General features: G+C 45.4%; 1 protein-coding gene across 1 annotated transcript in view; it reads right to left on the reverse strand.

Moving 5' to 3' along the window:
• The window catches only part of mei1 (meiotic double-stranded break formation protein 1), a gene marked incomplete at its 5' end in the record, with an annotated part of 203,305 nt that overhangs the window by 36,277 nt on the left and 148,590 nt on the right, over positions 1-18,438 (reverse strand). The window contains 5 exons of the mRNA XM_079519702.1: positions 7,786-7,870; positions 8,347-8,460; positions 8,506-8,609; positions 10,432-10,542; positions 13,117-13,275. Of these exons, the coding sequence (XP_079375828.1) occupies positions 7,786-7,870; positions 8,347-8,460; positions 8,506-8,609; positions 10,432-10,542; positions 13,117-13,275 (573 nt within the window). The remainder of the gene's footprint in view (positions 1-7,785; positions 7,871-8,346; positions 8,461-8,505; positions 8,610-10,431; positions 10,543-13,116; positions 13,276-18,438) is intronic.

Here is an 18,438-nt window from a genome sequence, read left to right on the forward strand (position 1 = left end):
ACTTTCCACCACTGCTTAAGGGTGTACAGTAACACTCATTTTGTTTCCCCTGTCAATCAAAATGCTCAATCAGAGATTGCCGAATGCACTTTATTGACTCAATCAGAGATTCAGAGATTGCCGAAGGCACTTTGAAATCCCTGAATTCTATTGCAAGATTTAGGAAAGACCTGAAATCATGGCTCCATCTACACACTAACTGGTCATAGTTAGCTTCCGACCCTGGATAGCCCATCTCCCATGCTCTGGACTATTCTCTCAGGGTACCTCTTGTCCTATGTATATAGCTCCCAGCCTTATATATAAGGATTATTTATTATATGTTCCATGGTTGTTTTGTTTGTACAGTATGTTTGTGTATAGTTTCATGTTACAAAGTGGACCACAATGGAAACAAGCGAAGGCTTTTTTGTGTCTAAGTCCATTTGGCGTTTTTTAAAATTATGTCATTTTCTGTAATTTTCTTAAACTGCCAATAAAGTATTCTATCTATCTATCTACTTTATTGACTAGTTGCACTTTATCAAGGAAATGTGTGCAATATCTCTGTTTGGTACAGTATGTTGGGTGTTTCAAGGTGTTTTTCCTTTCCTTATGTGAACGTGTATGTTATTTGTATGCAGCCGTGACTCTGTCTCCAAGACAAATTTCTCCCAAGGGGAGACAAATAAAGACAACCTTGAACCTTGAACAGTATATACGGTCAGATTGGAGTAAAGTCACAAAGACAAGTGTTTATTACACCAGGATGCTTCACACCCCACACTGACATCCAAACAACACAATTCTGTGGTGTCTGGATGCCAGAATCGACTGTTCAGCCTTCTGGAGGTGTCCTGGGTCTAATTAAATACAACATCCACGATAGGAGATGCCCACATAAAACAAACACGCGCGCCGCGCACGCCACGCACGCACGCACACACACGCACACGCACACACACACACACACACACACACACACACACACACACACACACACACACACACACAAAGATCAAGCCTTTATCTCTCCCTCTAAGCACTGAACTTGGTTCTAGGTTAGTTCATCACATCCTGCGTGCCGGTTGAGATTGATTGGTCCTTAACTATTTTGGGCTTTTAAATCCATAACGTATAGTGTGTGTGTGTGTGTGTGTGTGTGTGACTGTGTGTGTGTGTGTGTTGTTCTGATGGCATGCTTCACAACCCGTAACCATTTCAAAAGCAATTATCCCGAGCCATATTGATCTAAAACATCATCTAGGCTGTTTGTAGATGTAACCAGATGGGTAGGTATACAGGATTACAGACAGGAGGACAGTTTCCTCCATTTTATAGGAGCATATAGTAGGGGTTTTTGTTAAAAATAACAAATATGTATGTTATATTATGAAGTTTTTTTTCCCCTCACAATGCAGAAGCTACAATAATCAATCATTATTGTTTGGTGTGTGTGTCTGTGAGATGACTGTCTTATTAACACAATCAGCACCGGGATTCCTTCAAAATAGGAGCTCTGGGGTACTCTGAAACACACCCCCCGGAAACAATCCGGAAAAAAACTTTGCTAGCTTACATTGCTATCGTTTTAATTTATACGATATATGAATATGATCCAAAAAGGCGGATGAGGAGCAGAAATGAAGCACTAGTATATCCATCAGATCAAAACCACGGAGAGCGCCCTGGATTAGGAGAGACGAGGCATTCTTTCTATGTCAACAGCTATGTCAACGGGAAGCTAATATGGCCGTAGAGCGCAAAGGACGGTGTCCGACTGAATTTTTTTTAAATTAAGAATATTCTCCCCTCGCCTGATATCATTGAGGATGCGCTAGGACGTGTACACACGTCCAATGCATCCCTCGATTGGATTCCCTAGGTCTAGGACGTGTGGCCACATCCTAAGGACGGAGCACAGCTTTTTTTTTGGACTGATGATTTATGTAAAGTTACCCAGAATGTTTGAACTGTCGTTGTTTTGAAAATATAAAAAAAACCCTTGAGAAACTATACCCTCCTTGTTGTCAGCATAATTCAACCGCTTCATATAAACTCATTATGCTTCTGGTAATAAATTGCATCACTTAATACTTGATTTCATTGGAGAATTGATACTTCTCCTCATCAGTCACTCTGTCAGTCTAGTTGGTCTGTTGTGATGAGTCAGTGAGTTGATTTCAGTAGAAGCTCAGAAAGATGTCTGCATTTAGAGTGGATGCTTCTAAACTATAAATGCACCAAGTCTCTGTGTGTGTGTGTGTGTGTTTACTGTAATCCGCGTAACTCGAGAGAACCGTTCGCCCCACCGGCTTCAAATTCGACACACACGTCCCACACCCCCACAGGGAGTGCAGTGCCGAGTGTCGAGTCGGTCGGACCCACGGTTGTCCAGAACCGCCCCAAAAAGGCCCTCTGCCCGGGCTCTGGACATGGGGCCCCTGCCCAAGGTCCATATATGGAGCTGGCCTGTTCTGACATCATTCTGACATCAGCTTAGACTCCATATTTGGACATGCCTGACGAAAAGGGACACAGACTAATATCTGTGTGGGGCATGCATGCATTTTCTAACTTGCATCGTTCCAAGTAGGCCCCAGTGCCCCTACAGGGCACCGCTGTAGAGGCTCCAACGGGCATCGCTCTAGTCTAACTATTAATGCACCACGTCTCTGTGTGTGTACTGTTGTAATCCACGGAACTCGAGAACCGTTCGCCCCAACGACTTCAAATTCAACACACCAGAAACAGAAGCATGTTTTGGCTTACCCAGCGAGAGGCTGTCTGTGTCTTACCCAGCGAGAGGCTGTCTGTGTCTTACCCAGCGAGAGGCTGTCTGCAGTCTTACCCAGCGAGAGGCTGTCTGTGTCTTACCCAGAGAGAGGCTGTCTGTGTCTTACCCAGCGAGAGGCTGTCTGCAGTCTTACCCAGCGACAGGCTGTCTGTGTCTTACCCAGCGAGAGGCTGTCTGCAGTCTTACCCAGCGAGAGGCTGTCTGTGTCTTACCCAGCGAGAGGCTGTCTGTGTCTTACCCAGCGACAGGCTGTCTGTGTCTTACCCAGCGACAGGCTGTCTGTGTCTTACCCAGCGAGAGGCTGTCTGTGTCTTACCCAGCGAGAGGCTGTCTGTCTCTTACCCAGCGAGAGGCTGTCTGTGTCTTACCCAGCGAGAGGCTGTCTGTCTCTTACCCAGCGACAGGCTGTCTGTGTCTTACCCAGCGAGAGGCTGTCTGTCTCTTACCCAGCGAGAGGCTGTCTGTCTCTTACCCAGCGAGAGGCTGTCTGTCTCTTACCCAGCGACAGGCTGTCTGTGTCTTACCCAGCGACAGGCTGTCTGTGTCTTACCCAGCGAGAGGCTGTCTGCAGTCTTACCCAGCGAGAGGCTGCCTGTGTCTTACCCAGCGACAGGCTGTCTGTGTCTTACCCAGCGAGAGGCTGTCTGCAGTCTTACCCAGCGAGAGGCTGTCTGTGTCTTACCCAGCGAGAGGCTGTCTGTGTCTTACCCAGAGAGAGGCTGTCTGTGTCTTACCCAGCGAGAGGCTGTCTGTGTCTTACCCAGCGAGAGGCTGTCTGTGTCTTACCCAGCGAGAGGCTGTCTGCAGTCTTACCCAGTGAGAGGCTGTCTGTGTCTTACCCAGCGAGAGGCTGTCTGTGTCTTACCCAGCGAGAGGCTGTCTGTGTCTTACCCAGTGAGAGGCTGTCTGTGTCTTACCCAGCGAGAGGCTGTCAGTGTCTTACCCAGCGAGAGGCTGTCAGTGTCTTACCCAGCGAGAGGCTGTCTGTGTCTTACCCAGCGAGAGGCTGTCTGCAGTCTAAGGCTGAGCTCACACCTTTCATGCAATTCTCTGCTCGTTGGATGCTCGTTGGATGCTCGTTGGGTAGTGTCATGGCCGCCCAATGTATTACCAATGGGAGTCACGTGCTTTGACCCAACATTGTGTTGTGTGAGGGGGAGGGGGGGCAGTCAACACACAGCCGAAAGCCATACAACCATATATCTATGCATACAACAGCTTGTAGGCGCAACATCCACCCAACGTCCACCCAACACAGAGGGTGGGGTTAACCACCAACCAATAGGAGAGAAGGGCTGTTTTGTATCCCAATGGGCGGAGTTTAGTTGTAGTCTCCTGAGCCCCGCAGAAAAGTCCGACTGGAGAGTGACAGAGCTTTTGAGAAATGATGATGTCACCGCTTATTAGCGCATATCATTTTTACTATAATTAGGTGAGAAATGCAGCTTGTGCCTGCATGGAAACTACACAGATATCTATCCAAGTGTTCATGTTTATATATCACTGTTAACAACTTTAAAACGTATTATGTTGCATCAACTGCAGTGAGCAAAGGCTCTGCTCTGCTGCATCCAATAATAAATATATCAGCCTACTAGTCCAGTGCGGACTATTTCATTTGCATTGGTGCCGAGTGCTAAGCACAACCGATTGTTTTAATTCAAAGTGGTATATATTCTGTGAAATGTTTATCGTCATTCCGTGTATCTACAAGCTCCAAGTGTTGCGTCCACATGCAGCGCGTTCCAAGCAGAGGTCCTCAAGTATATGTAAAACACTGCCAGTCCTCAGCGCAATGGCCCGTTGCGCAAAAAAGTTGAGATTTTACTTGTGTGATATTCAGATAATCTTCAACCGATTGTTATAATTCGAAGTGGTATATATTCTGTGAAGTTTATATTTTCATTGGGTGTACAAGTCATGTTTTTAATATGCCTTTATCAAATGATATAGAGAGATGGGTAGTGCCCAAGTCCTGTTAGCCATGCAGCCTATATGATCTGTGGTGCAGGCCTATACACTCTCTCAATTATGGATTTTCCCAGAGGTTAATTTCACTGATGTGTACAACCTTTATTCAAATAGTTTAATTTGTATTGGAGTGCGAAGCTTGAACAATAGGTTCATTGCGGACCGCTACGGATAAACTGTGGATATTAACCTACCAATAAGCACCCAGGCCAAATGCCATTGCGCAGTAGCCTACACCAACAAGTCTATGCGTGGTGTGTGCATAGCCGCATGTGAAACTATATTGTTTGGTTAATTATGGGTGTGCGAGATTTGTACTCATAATGAGAAATTATATATTGGGTCAGATTGATTGGAGATTAAGAAGCTCCTCTAGGGTGAGAGAGCTCAGGTCCCCACATTCCATTCTACAAACATCGGGGGTTTTACGGCCCTCTCCTGTTGGAAGGCAGGCCATTATTGACTCCTCTTCACAGGGAGAGTCAACTCAGCATAGAACATACAATAATGAAGTAACCTAATTCCTCTTCAATTGTTTAAATGTGTTCTAATAACCTATTATATATTGGGTTGGTAAAAAGCCTAAATGATAAATACCTGTAATAGTCTGACAGTTTAATCTAACCTAAAGTCAGATCTCCACACTGTCCTCTCACAGAGAGGGCAGAAGGGATGCATGGGTCAGTGGCATATGATTGGCTGAAAGTGTAGCATGAAGGTGGGACTTCAGTCAGGGCCCACTGTGACTATTCTGTATGGCACAAAGTGAGTTAGATTCACCAATACCATCGAACGTGAACATGTCTAGGCAGAGACCAGCGGTAATGTATTTGCTATATATTATATGCTATAAAAAGATAATTGTGCATTATTCATAATCGATGTAATATGATGTTATGTTTAGATTGTAACCAGTGTTCTCTCTGTGTTCTTGTCTCCCGATCATTGTTTAATTACCATTTGATTATGATACCATTTGATTATGATAAGGTAGATTTAAAACCACATAATTACACTTAATTAATGTACCATTAATGTACCACTTAATCACTTAATAACTAAGTCTGAAAGTCATCTATGACAAGCTAAGCGTACCATGATCTGGGACAGTCTTAGAGTGTTCAAATGATAGCTAGAATTCCTACCAACAGAGCAGATAGAACTGTACCAATAGGACTGTAATCCAGAATCCGGGATACTGTCATCTTGTGTTGGGGGAAGTTAGGGGAAGTGTGAACAGAACGTGTGAATGTATGATTGTAAGTGTTTAATTAATATGAATTAATAAAAACCCTATAAAATGCACGTTTGAGTTCATCAAATATAAGCTATCATTGGGAGCATTTGGTTTAACTGTGCGTGTTAGTCACTTTAACTCTGCCTACTGCATGGGCTGGTCGGAGCCGGGCACAACATCGCCAAATAACCGAACATATATCGTGCTGTATTTTGCTCTCCATTTCATGGTCATGGTCATGCGAGGAGAGAGAGAGAGAGAGAGAGGGTGCAGAGAGAGAGAGAGGTGTGAATGGAATCGCATCGTGCGTATATGGCACATCTCTCTCATGTTTAGGTAATTAAGGGCGCACCATTGATTGAATGCATGTCACTGTGCCTACATGCTGACAATGTGCGCGCGTTAACTTGTATTAGCCAGCCTACACATTATAACGTGACATTTATTATACAGCTCGAAAATATAGCCACTCTACAAGCTCACAACTTGTTACTTCTATAGGTCTGACTCTGCTATTAATTTATGTGCAGGACTTGCCAAGTCGCCAGAGCAATGGTAAAGTGTCTATCATTTTGAAATTGAGAAAAGTCGAGAGTCGGGATTTTGCACATAGTGTGACATGCTGACAGACAATGAAAGAAACATGTTCCACTTCCACTCACAATTTAGGTGGCTTTTAAAATGCGGTACTTATTCCTTCATTAAAAAATATGATTGGCACCTCATAAGTGTAAATATAAAAGCAAGTATAATATAGCCTACAATTGAAACCTGCTACTGCAGTGATTTTATCCTGTGTTCAATGCGTTTCTGCGTTTGGGTGTGGACATGATGATGATGATGAAATGACGCACGGCTGTCTCCAGTCATTTCAACAATCAGTACCAGATTTAAAGGCACTGATTCTGTGTGCTGGCTTGTTCAGAAGAGGATGACGTCTTTCGAAGAAAGTTTGATTCATTTAGCAAGCCAGTGCCCCATTCTGTATGTAAAAAGCCATCCGTTTTATTATGACAGTGTACAACTCCACATATCGCCGTATTGGTCACCAAAAACTACACGCAGATAAACGTGGGTCTGTTGTTTTCCGCATTCCGCTCTAGCGCACCGCCCACTTCCCGCAAAGCCTTGTGGGAAATGGATGCATCTAGGGAGGGACGGCCATGACACTACCCAACGAGCATCCAACGAGCATCCAACGAGCAGAGAATTGCATGAAAGGTGTGAGCTCAGCCTAAGGCTGAGCTCACACCTTTCATGCAATTCTCTGTGCTCGTTGGGTGTTGTGTCATGGCCGCCCAGCGGCCCAATGCATTTCCAATGGAGGTCACATGGTTTGACCCAACATTGTGTGTGAGGGGGAGGGGCGCACGACTGCGCCCCTCCCCCTCACACAACACAATGTTGGGTCAAACCATGTGACCTCCATTGGAAATACATTGGGCGGCCATGACACTACCCAACGAGCACCCAACGAGCACGAGAATTGCATGAAAGGTGTGAGCTCAGCCTTACCCAGCGAGAGGCTGTCTGTGTCTTACCCAGCGAGAGGCTGTATGTGTCTTACCCAGCGAGAGGCTGTCTGTGTCTTACCCAGCGAGAGGCTGTCTGTGTCTTACCCAGAGAGAGGCTGTCTGTGTCTTACCCAGCGAGAGGCTGTCTGTGTCTTACCCAGCGAGAGGCTGTCTGTGTCTTACCCAGCGAGAGGCTGTCTGTGTCTTACCCAGCGAGAGGCTGTCTGAGTCTTACCCAGAGAGAGGCTGTCTGAGTCTTACCCAGCGAGAGGCTGTCTGTGTCTTACCCAGCGAGAGGCTGTCTGTGCTCCTCTTCTGGAGAAGCAGACGATGCACCGTGTCGTCCAGACTCCAGCTGATGCTCCTCTGGACCTTAAATAATGGAGAGAGTCGGGAGCAGAAGGAGGGGAGAGTGAGAGGGGAGGGGAGGGGAGGGGAGGGGAGGATGAGAGACAAGATAAGGCCAATTTGTTCTGCCCGAAAAACATCTTTTTGAAAACACAGTGTCCAAACTAGAAAAAGTGCCCCTCGATCGGGGCACAGGTCTCCACCAGGGCAGGTCAGGTTGTGGCCTCCTGGTGGCGCTATAATAGGCCAAATGGAAACGGGTGCCATTTGTTCTTACGCCTTTGATGGAAATTTGATGATTTGAGGCATTTTGTTCCAAAAATGTGTTTTGCAAAAGATCCACCTGTTGGTGGCGCTATAACAGGCCAATGTGAAAAGGGTGGGATATATTCCTCAGCCTAGTAGGAAAGTCTGTGAAAGACTTCATGGAAATTGCACGCTGTGTTCATAATTTGAGGCTTTTTGTTCGAAACAGGACAGCTTGTAGTGTGTGCGTGTACCTGAGCAGAGTGACGGTGCTGCAGAGTAACGAGGGAGGACAGTAGGAGACGCGCACAGCACAGCAGGGCAGAGGGTGGAGGAGGAGGGAGGGGTGGAGCGGAGGTGGAGGGTGGAGAGGAGGCCGAGGGTGGAGGAGGAGGGAGGGGTGGAGCGGAGGCTGAGGGTGGAGCGGGGGCGGAGGGTGGAGGAGGAGGGAGGGGGGAGGAGAGCACCGCCTGCAGGAGGTCCATCAGTCCAGTGTTGGAGAGCAGCATGGAGACAGCTGCAGAGAACCATGTCATCACTGCACTGACAGGACGCTGTGTGTGTGTGTGTGTGTGTGTGTGTGTGTGTGTGTGTGTGTGTGTGTGTGTGTGCTGGATCTGCCTAATAATCACGCGCTGAGGCGACACAGGCAACTACCCATGACATGCACGTAATGCACTACACACACACACCCTGTGCACATGAGCCATGTTCACGCACGCGCGCACGCACGCATGCACGCACACACGCGCGCATGCATGCACACACACACACACACACACACACACACACACACACACACACACACACACACACACACACACACACACACACACACACACACACACACACACACACACACACACACACACACACCTCTGCATCCTTTCAGACTTGGCTTTGTTGCAAAACAAAGTTTCTCCTTCACTTATTTCTTTCCTTTTAGTTTTCTTCCTTTTCTTTCTTCCCTCCTTTTGGGATTGGGGGAGGGGGGAGGGGGGGGGGGGAGGCTTTGATGTCATGGTCTTTGATGTGTGTTTGTTTTGATGAGGACCCAGCTGGAGGAGAGACGTCTGATAACAACAGTGGTTCCCAAACCTTTCTCACATCAAGGACCCCCAAATTGACAATAATTATCCCAACGGACCCCCATTTGAAACGATATGCCAGGGACCCCCTCCCGGCATATCGTTCCTATCTCTGGGACCCCCAATTTATATTGTACCAGTAAGACGCCGTAAGGCGGCAGGGCGACCGAAGGGCTGAATAGTGTCACTTCATTATGTCAGCACTGGCATAGAAGTTGCATTTTAAATTGTCTCAGTGAGCTTGTAGAACGGCTATTTTAAGCCTTCCTAACATTTTAGACTACATTTCGGCAGAAAGTCGACGGAACATTTTTCGTCAAAGTATTAGTCGACAAAATCAACACTGGTGTGTTAATTGGTTTTGGCACAGTGGGGGAAAAAGTACTCAAATCATTTACTAAAAGTATCAACACTGTGATGCAGAACTACTCCGTTACGAAGAAAAGTCCCGGAATTCAAAAATGAACTTGAGTTGAAATCACAAATGTATTGGTATGGAAATATATAGGCTATACTTAACTCACAACAAGCTTGGATTGCCTCTGATTTACCTAAACCTAAACGACAGTATTTCGCTTACCAAAAGTATGTTTTGTGTGGATTAAATGACAATAGCGGGACATTTTTACTTCCTGACTCAGCGGTTTCCGGTTTCGTTAAGTTAAGAGCCTCGCTCATTGGCGGCCTGCGCCACACTAGGCCACCACTAGGTGGCCGGACAAGCGCGAGAGCGAGAGAGAGATAGAGAGAGAGAGAGAGAGAGAGAGAGAGAGAAGATGAGACAGGAGGGATAAAAGAGTGTCTAATATCCGTGAGAGGAAAACATAGAAACAGGGGAAGAGAGAGAGAGAGAGAGAGAGAGAGAGAGAGAGAGAGAGAGAGAGAGAGAGAGAGAGATACCGCAAGAGAAAAAGGCTCCATTTTCGTCACCACTAAACCCCTTAACCCTAAACTTCTTTGCCTTTTTTTTTTACTATTTTGCAAAACATTTTTGAATAGTTAAAATGGCCAGTCTACAAGCTCACAACGTGTCAATGTAGATTGGCAAGTTGAACTATTCAAAATATTTTTCAAAATAGTAAAAAAAAAAGGCAAAGAAGGGTTAAGGGGTTTAGCGGTGACGAAAATGGAGCCCAAAGTGACAGAGTGTGGGATGAATGTCTAATCTCAGTCAGAAACTAGAGACGGAGGGGATGGACAGAGAGACAGACAGACAGACAGACAGACAGACAGACAGACAGACAGACATACCTCTGTCAGAGCAGTGTTCATCAGACAGTGTGAGGCTGCAGTACAGGTAACTGAGGGCAGGAACCAGGCTGTCGCTGTCGCTGAGCTTCAACCTACCGGCCAGGTTACTCACTGACACACACAACACACACAACGCACGCACACACACACACACACACGCAACGCACGCGCACACACACGCACAAATTAGACTCTCACACACTGCATACTCTCTCACAGTGCATAGACATGGTAAATGGTAAATGGTGCATTTATAAAGCGCATTTATCCAAGGCGCTTTACATAGATGCATGCACGCACGCACGTACGCACAGAATCTAATGGACTGCACTTCTTTAACTATCATATTATCTGATTCTGCAGCAGTCTTAACTGTTTCAGTTATTTATTTATTTTCAAGAAAAGACCTTCAGATGTAAAGCAACAGACTGTAGTGTAAGAGTATCTGCAGCAGCCTGCCACGTTGTAATGACTGAATTAATGTGCTCCGCCAGCCAAAATGTTAATGGATGAGGCCTGGGAAAGTGGAAGAACAAGTAACGAGACCGCATAAACATTACTTCTCTGTGTGTGTGTGTGTGTGTGTGTGTGTGTGTGTGTGTGTGCGTGCGTGCGTGCGTGCGTGCGTGTGTGCGTGTGTGTGTGCGTTGGTGTGTGTGCGTGCGTGTGTGTGTGCGTGATTTTTTTTCATGACCTGTCTGATTTATGAGGATGTGTTTGCATACGCACGTGTCTGTTTCTTATACTGTCACAACTGAACATGCAGGCGTGTTTATGTCTGTCTTTAGTGTAGCAAACGGGCCTGTGCATGTGTGCGTGTGTGTGCGTGTGCGTGTGTGTGTGTTTGTGTGTGTGAGAGAGAGAGAGAGAGAGAGAGAGAGAGAGAGAGAGAGAGAGAGAGAGAGAGAGAGAGAGAGAGAGAGAGAGAATAAAAAATAGTGTGACTGCTGAATATATACAGAGGAAAGGAAGACGGCAGGCTTTTGAACCACGGTGACATAAAAAAAATAATAACACTTTTGCCCAGAAAGACTTCCAACGAGTGATGTAAAGAGAAGTGGGAGGATCCACTCCATCAGGACTGTAATATGTATCACACTCTCACAAACAGGCAGTCATTCCATTGCAGGACTGACATTTTTTTCAACATCACTTCACATCACATGACATGACGTGACATCTACAGTTGGAGGCCATCGATATTGTCCTTTTCTTTTTGCTGAGGTTTGCGTGATCTGTGCAAAAGGACAGTTAACCCATTTTGGGCGGGAACCCCTTTTGGTGTTTTAAACATTATGTTATAATTTAGCTATTGAAAAATAGCAGATCTACAAGCTCATAGCGCGCCACCGAGTGGCGCGCTACGAGCTTGTAGGTCTGCTATTTTTGAAAAATCGTGAAAATATTTATTTCAGAAAACTGGAGGATTTAGAAGGATTTTTTTAAATTTTGAGGTCAGGCCTAAATGGGTCAAATGATAAGGGACAATATCGGTGGCACCCAACTGTACTCTTCTCTGAGGAGGGTCTAAAAGCAGCCGCGTCAGCAGCCTCCTAGAGCACTGGTTCCCAAACAGTGGAGCGGGACCCCACTTGTGGGGTCGGTCGCGGACATATTTTTATGGGTCCCTAGCATTTTTGGTTTCCTACATTTTATTGTTTCAAAACATTTTCAAAAAACATTCCCAAAAAAACCTATGAAATGGTGAAAGATTTCACGTAAATTGCACGCTGTGTTCATGATTTGAGGCTTCTTGTTCAAAACGGGTCAATCCTGCCAACTTTGATGGCCAATGTTAGCCAATTAGGATGGAATATGAAATAGCGGACAGATCCGGCTTGAACACATGACTATAGAGAGAGATAGTGTGTAACGATTTGCAGGATTTTTGGACAGAATCTGGAGGAGTAATATCAAAACATGTGTTTTTCAAAAGTCGGCCTCCTGGTGGCGCTATAACAGGCCGTTCTGGGGGAAAAAAAGGGTTAATCGTTGGCATCCAGGGAGTGTGTGTGCAAAATTTGGCATCGACCGAGTTAACGGGGCCGGAGATTAGCTGGTAACGGACGGACGGACGGACGGACGGACACGGAGTGCAAAACATACTCTCTCCCCATGCTTTCGGCCTGGTTTGTAGGACTAGTTTGTATTCTGTTCTGTACTGTAAATGTACTGTATGTATGGTACCATTCTATCTTTGTCATGATGATATTAAGTGAGGCATAATCACACTGCGATAGCACTTTCATCTGGAGATGAGTCGTTAGCGCTTGTATCTGAGTCACTCTGATGAGGATGGGGAGAGAGAGAGAGAGAGAGAGAGAGAGAGAGAGAGAGAGAGAGAGAGAGAGAGAGAGAGAGAGAGAGAGAGAGAGAGAGAGAGAGAGCATGAATTCACCTTTAGAGAGGGAGGAGACGAAAGAAGAAGGGAAGGTGAGGAAAAGGAGAGAGAGTGAGGAGGGAGCAAGTGAAAACAGAGGAATGGAGAGGGTTACTGAGAGAGAGTAATTTTGTGTAACTGTCAGCTTTACATGTGTGCATGACATGACGTGTGTGCGTGTGTGCGTGTGTGTGTGTGCGTGCGTGCGTGCGTGTGCGTGTGTGTGCGTGCGTGCGTGGGCCTGTGGGGGGTTCATTGCCATGAACTCTTGACGTGACAGTTGAACTTCATTCTGACAACCTTACCGTGGTAGAGCAATTTGAAGAGCGTATCTTCCATCTCGCTGTCAGAGCAGGAGGAGGAGGAGGAGGAGGAGGAGGAGGAGGAGGAGGAGGAGGAGGAGGAAGGCTCACTGCTCTGAATGACACACAACAACCTCAACACCAGAGGGAGAGAGCCCACCACTAGAGACAGAGAGAGAGAGAGAGAGAGAGGGGTGGGGGGGGGGGGGGGGTGAGTATGCAGACAGAGGGTTACACTTTAATCAGGGGTTCCCAAACTGTGGTGCGTGCACCCCTTGTGGTGCGCCGAACGAATGCCCTCTAGGGCAGTGGCTCCCAAAGTGGGGTCTGGGGACCCCCAGGGGGTCTTTGAAGGAGTTCCAGGGGGTCCCCATGAGCTAAATGACAGTTTGGAACCAAATGGACCCTTATGGGTCTGTAACTCTGAGGGTGTACAAATGGACCCGTACACTCTCAGAGTTAAATTAACATTGATTTTACAATATACATTGGAGGGTCCCAGAGATAGAAATGTCCGTAGACTAATGCATGTCAAACTGGGGGGTCCTTGACATTAAAAAGGTTGAGAATCTCTGATAGAGCCGTAAAAATCTTCTCTTATGAGGGTCCCTGGCATATATTTTCAAATGGGGGTCCGTGGGCTCATCAGTGTCAATTTGGGGGTCCCTGACATGAAAAAGTTTGGGAACCACTGCTCTAGTGGGTGTGTTGGCGGGTGTGTTGGCGGTTTTATTTATTTAGCACAAACGTCAAAATCCGGTACACCGAGATGTTGCTGCGGGCGTATACAAGCAGCTGTGTGTCTCTCAGTGCAGTGACATTCTGGGATTATTTGCCATAATCATATTTAAAAAATGTAGTGATGCACCGAATATTCGTCCGCAGAAAATATTCTACAGAAAATGGCTAAAAATGCATTTTCGGCCTATTCGGTTTTGGCCCGAATAGGCAGAAAACATATCACCGAAAAGTGTATGCAATTAATGCATTCAAAAGAGCTGAATAAATGTATTATGGACCCATAATAGTGATTATTATTTAAGTAAAGTTTTTGCCATAACAATTTATTTTGCCATAAATCAGGTAGCTTTAAGGTACGGCCATGACAGCAATGGTAGGAACAAATATATATAATATTAATCATATTCGGATATTCGGTTTTTGGCCAACTGTTTCCTATATTCGGTATTCGGTTTCGGCCAAGAATTTCCCTTTCGGTGCATCCCTAAATGCACCGATGGGGGGGACGGGGGGATGGAGGACGGGGTGCGTCAGCTAGGTCAGGAGGTAACAGACCGGAGACCGGACTAATTATCCACATTATATTGGGGGCAAATTCAAAGGAAGAACAGCAGAGGGTGCTGTTTTTCCCTTTCTGTGTGATGGAATAGGTAATGGAGGTCAATATTAGGGTTCATCTTCCAGGGAAGCATGACTCTGTGCTCAACAGCATCTCTGCTGTCGGGATGAAACCACCTAACTCCAAAATATATAACTTATAAATATAAAACCTTATATTTTGAAAACAAAGCAATTCTGCCTCATAAAAAGTTGGTGTTGTGACTTTATATATTGTCAATATAACTTCCATGAGAGGGGGAGAGGTGGTGGAGTTAGCTGCTTGAGCAGACGATTTGAGGGTCCAATGGAGTTAAGAGGTTTTGTCCGAAGCGCTTTTTACTACAGTACTTTGCATTGGTTAAATATTTTCAAAACATCAGGGAAACAACAGGGTGATTGATTGAAATGTGTATTTCACGGTGTGTAGAATGTGTACTTTTCGAACTAAAGCACAACTCAGATCTTTATTACGGGGGCCAGTTTGGAGCTGTCAAAAACTGTTAAAGGACAGAGGGAGAGAGAGAGAAGCACGGTGGTTCAAACTTGGAGAATGAAGATGATAGAGAGTGAAAAACAAGGTGTGTGTGTGTGGGGGGGGGGGGGGGGGGGGGGGGGAGTAGTGTTTGAGAGAGACCGAAGCAGAGCAGGTATTAAAGAGACTAAATTAGCATCTCCCTTCGCCTCATTACTCTGCAACGCAACTCTCCAAAAAGAACGTTTTTCCAAAACGACTTCCAAACGCTGGGGGACATTGTTCAAACTGACACCATCCCGAACGGTGACTTCTGTTTCTAAAAACAAAACAAAAAACAAATCTAATCTCTATGCAGTTAGATAGAGCCACTGTTCCCAAAGTGGGGTCCGGGGACCCCCAGGGGTCCTTGAGGGAGTTCCAGAGGGTCCCCACCTAAATGATAGTTAGGAACCAAATGGACCCTTATGGGTCTGTAACTCAGAGAGTGTACAAATTCCATGTACACTCTCAGAGTTAAATTAACATTGATTTTATGATACAAATAAGGGTCCCAGGGATAAAAATGCCATTAAATGGGGGGTCCGTAGCCTAGTGCATGTCAAACTGGGGGTGCTTGAAAATAAAATGGTTGAGAATCACTGCTAGAGCCGTAATAAAAATCTTCTCTTATGGGGGTCCCTGGCGTATCTTTTCAACTGGGGGTTCGCAGGCTCGATTTAGGGGGCCTTAAACGATTTTGGACGGGAACCCATTTTGGTGTTTAAAGCGTTATGTTATGCTTTAGCTATTGAAAAATAGCAGATCTACAAGCTCGTTTTAAGTCAAATCTTTGCTTCTGGGGGGACCCTGGAACTACATATTTTCAGATGGGGGACGGCGGCCAATTACATATATTTTTGATGGTACTTTTCAGAAAACTGTCAGAATTTAGAAGGCATTTGTAGAATCGTTCTCATGTCTAAATGGGTTAATATGAAAAAGTGTGGGAACCGCTGAGCTAGAGGCAGTAGTCAGCTACGTCCCTGAGGGGTGCACGCACCACAGTTTGGAAACCACTCGTTTAACAGGATAAAAGAAGCTAGGAAGATCAAGCAGAACAGTCATCTACAATACAAACTCAATGGTCCTCATTCACAAAGGAGAAATACGCCAGAGTGTAACGGAAGCGTAAAGGCCATGCGTATAGATAGCGGCAAATCCGTCCGATCACGCTACGGTTAAGTCCCGTGTTTTCAGGGAACCAGGTGTAATCACTTCATTTGTGCGGATCGGCGAGTGTATCATTTCCGCATTTTTTCCAAGCGATTCGCCTGGTGTCGCCTGGTTTGATGGAACATCCACGACCATATAAGGCAAGAGGAAATGTCGAAATACGTCATCATAGACTGCACAGAGGATTCCCAAGTTTTAAATTATAGAAATTACAGCCGCGATGAGCTTGTAGAGCAGTTAATTTTGACAGGCGGGTCTCTGCACGGACAGATCTTCAAGCAAACAGCGCGAGTTATATGTATATATTATATTATAAACGAAACTTGCCAACTTGGCACGCATTGCTTCCCTCCTTGTTAAATGTCAGAACGTTAATAAGTTAACTGATGTTACAGTTACTTTCACATAATGAGAAAGAAGTTAATTTGTACTGTTCACCACACGACCAAATGCTATATTAAAACTCGGCAATGATAAAAGGCCCTATTGATTAGTCTACTGCGGTGATTGATTCCCTGCCCTGCACTGTCGGATTTGGAAAGCAAATATACGGGACACAGGACATATTTTCTTTCTTTTTTTTCTTGTGGGATTTGGACTAAAGGCTATATTTCATCCGGTTGTATGTTTCCTCAGCTGCAGGTAAGAAAGAGTTGGTTATTCTGTGTGGCGTCCGCATGTGATCAATATACATTATTATAAATTAATACCACGACGCAAATGGAGGCAGATAGGTGCTTGCAGCAAAGGCATTTAGGCCTACGTGAAACTTTAATTGGCTGAGTCTCTGTCAACATGCTGATCAGCGAGTTACAGTGGTAATAATAATCATCATCAACATCCTTTCTTGTCTGTCTGTCCGTCATGTTTGTGAACAAGCGCGAGTGGAGGTGAGCTGGCTTAAAACTATGATATGACTGGCCGACTTTCAAACACGCTGATGCCATTCATTCAAATAGGCTAATGTGGTCTTCTATTTTTTTATATAGGGCTAATTCCCCCCCCCCCCGACAGTCAGACTGACTCAAAGGAGCTCCGTAACAAAACAATTTCAATAGGCCTAAACTTCAGACATTACTACACTAAACAACGTTGGATTCGTACAGTGCAGAATGCAGATAAGTGTATGTTCTTATTATAATTGTGAGTTTGTTTTTTAACATGCAGCGCGAGTCCGCGAGAGCCGATCTACAAGCTCACAACGCGTTGCACTGCGAGTAGAAAGTGAGCAGCGCAATCGCGCATGCTAGAAATATCCTAATAAATAAATAAAATCACACCCTTGTGAACTGAGTGGTGTAAGGTCTTATATAGCCTGATCAGCTCTGATCTGACGTAATGAAATCACACCCGGATGTGATTTCACAACTGGCTTTTTTTGTGCAGAAAAAATGAGCATGGTTGCTACGGTCATCCAGTTCACCCGGGTGTGATTTAATTACGTCAGAAATTATTTTGAACATAGCAACCATGCTCATTTTTTCTGCACACAAAAGCCAGTTGTAGGAGTGGTTTACACCACTCAAAAAAGGTGTCGGGCTTGCAGGGGCAGTTTCTGTATGGGACTCTAGGCTAACTTGCCTCTAGAATGCATGCATTTAGGCATACAAGTGATACTTGGCTTTTATATAAGCTATCATTTTTTTATGTGCTGACCAATGTTTTGGACACATGCCTACATATTTTATCTGAGATTTGGGGACTTTTAATTGAGTCAGCATGAAGACTAAAGCCTTCTGAATAAATCTACGCAAGCAGTACACGACCCTCTGAGCTGGCGCAGCTTTTAGCGGAGTTTCCGACCAAACAACGTCACCGTCAAGTTCACGTTCAAGTTCATGAATTCCCACGTAATGTGGGAATCCACGTAAATGCCTGTCCGCTCACGCTCCGCTCACGTAACGTCACTTTATGAGCGTAAACGCCGTTGTGAATGAGGACCAATGTCCTGCTTGCCGCAGCTTTGACTGTGCATGGAGCATAAGTTATGCTCCACAGTCAATGTTATGCTGCATAACATTAAAAACAAAACTCCCCTAGGACACCACTGAATAACACACTACTTACATAAAGAATATATTCATGCAAATGAGTGGCTTGAAGAACCACAGTGTACAGTAGTACCAGCCGAACTGCTGCTATCTGAAGTTAAACCCCACTTGGCCCTTATAAGTGGAAGTAGCTACACTAAGACAGCAGGGCTGGGTGTGAGACTGTGAGGCCCTTATAGCTGCTGTACTGAATGGTCATTGTGTGTCCATGAGGAATCATATGGAACTATAGAATTCAATATATAG

This window comes from Electrona antarctica (assembly GCF_951216825.1).
Source record: "Electrona antarctica genome assembly, chromosome: 14".
NCBI classification, from domain to species: domain Eukaryota; kingdom Metazoa; phylum Chordata; class Actinopteri; order Myctophiformes; family Myctophidae; genus Electrona; species Electrona antarctica.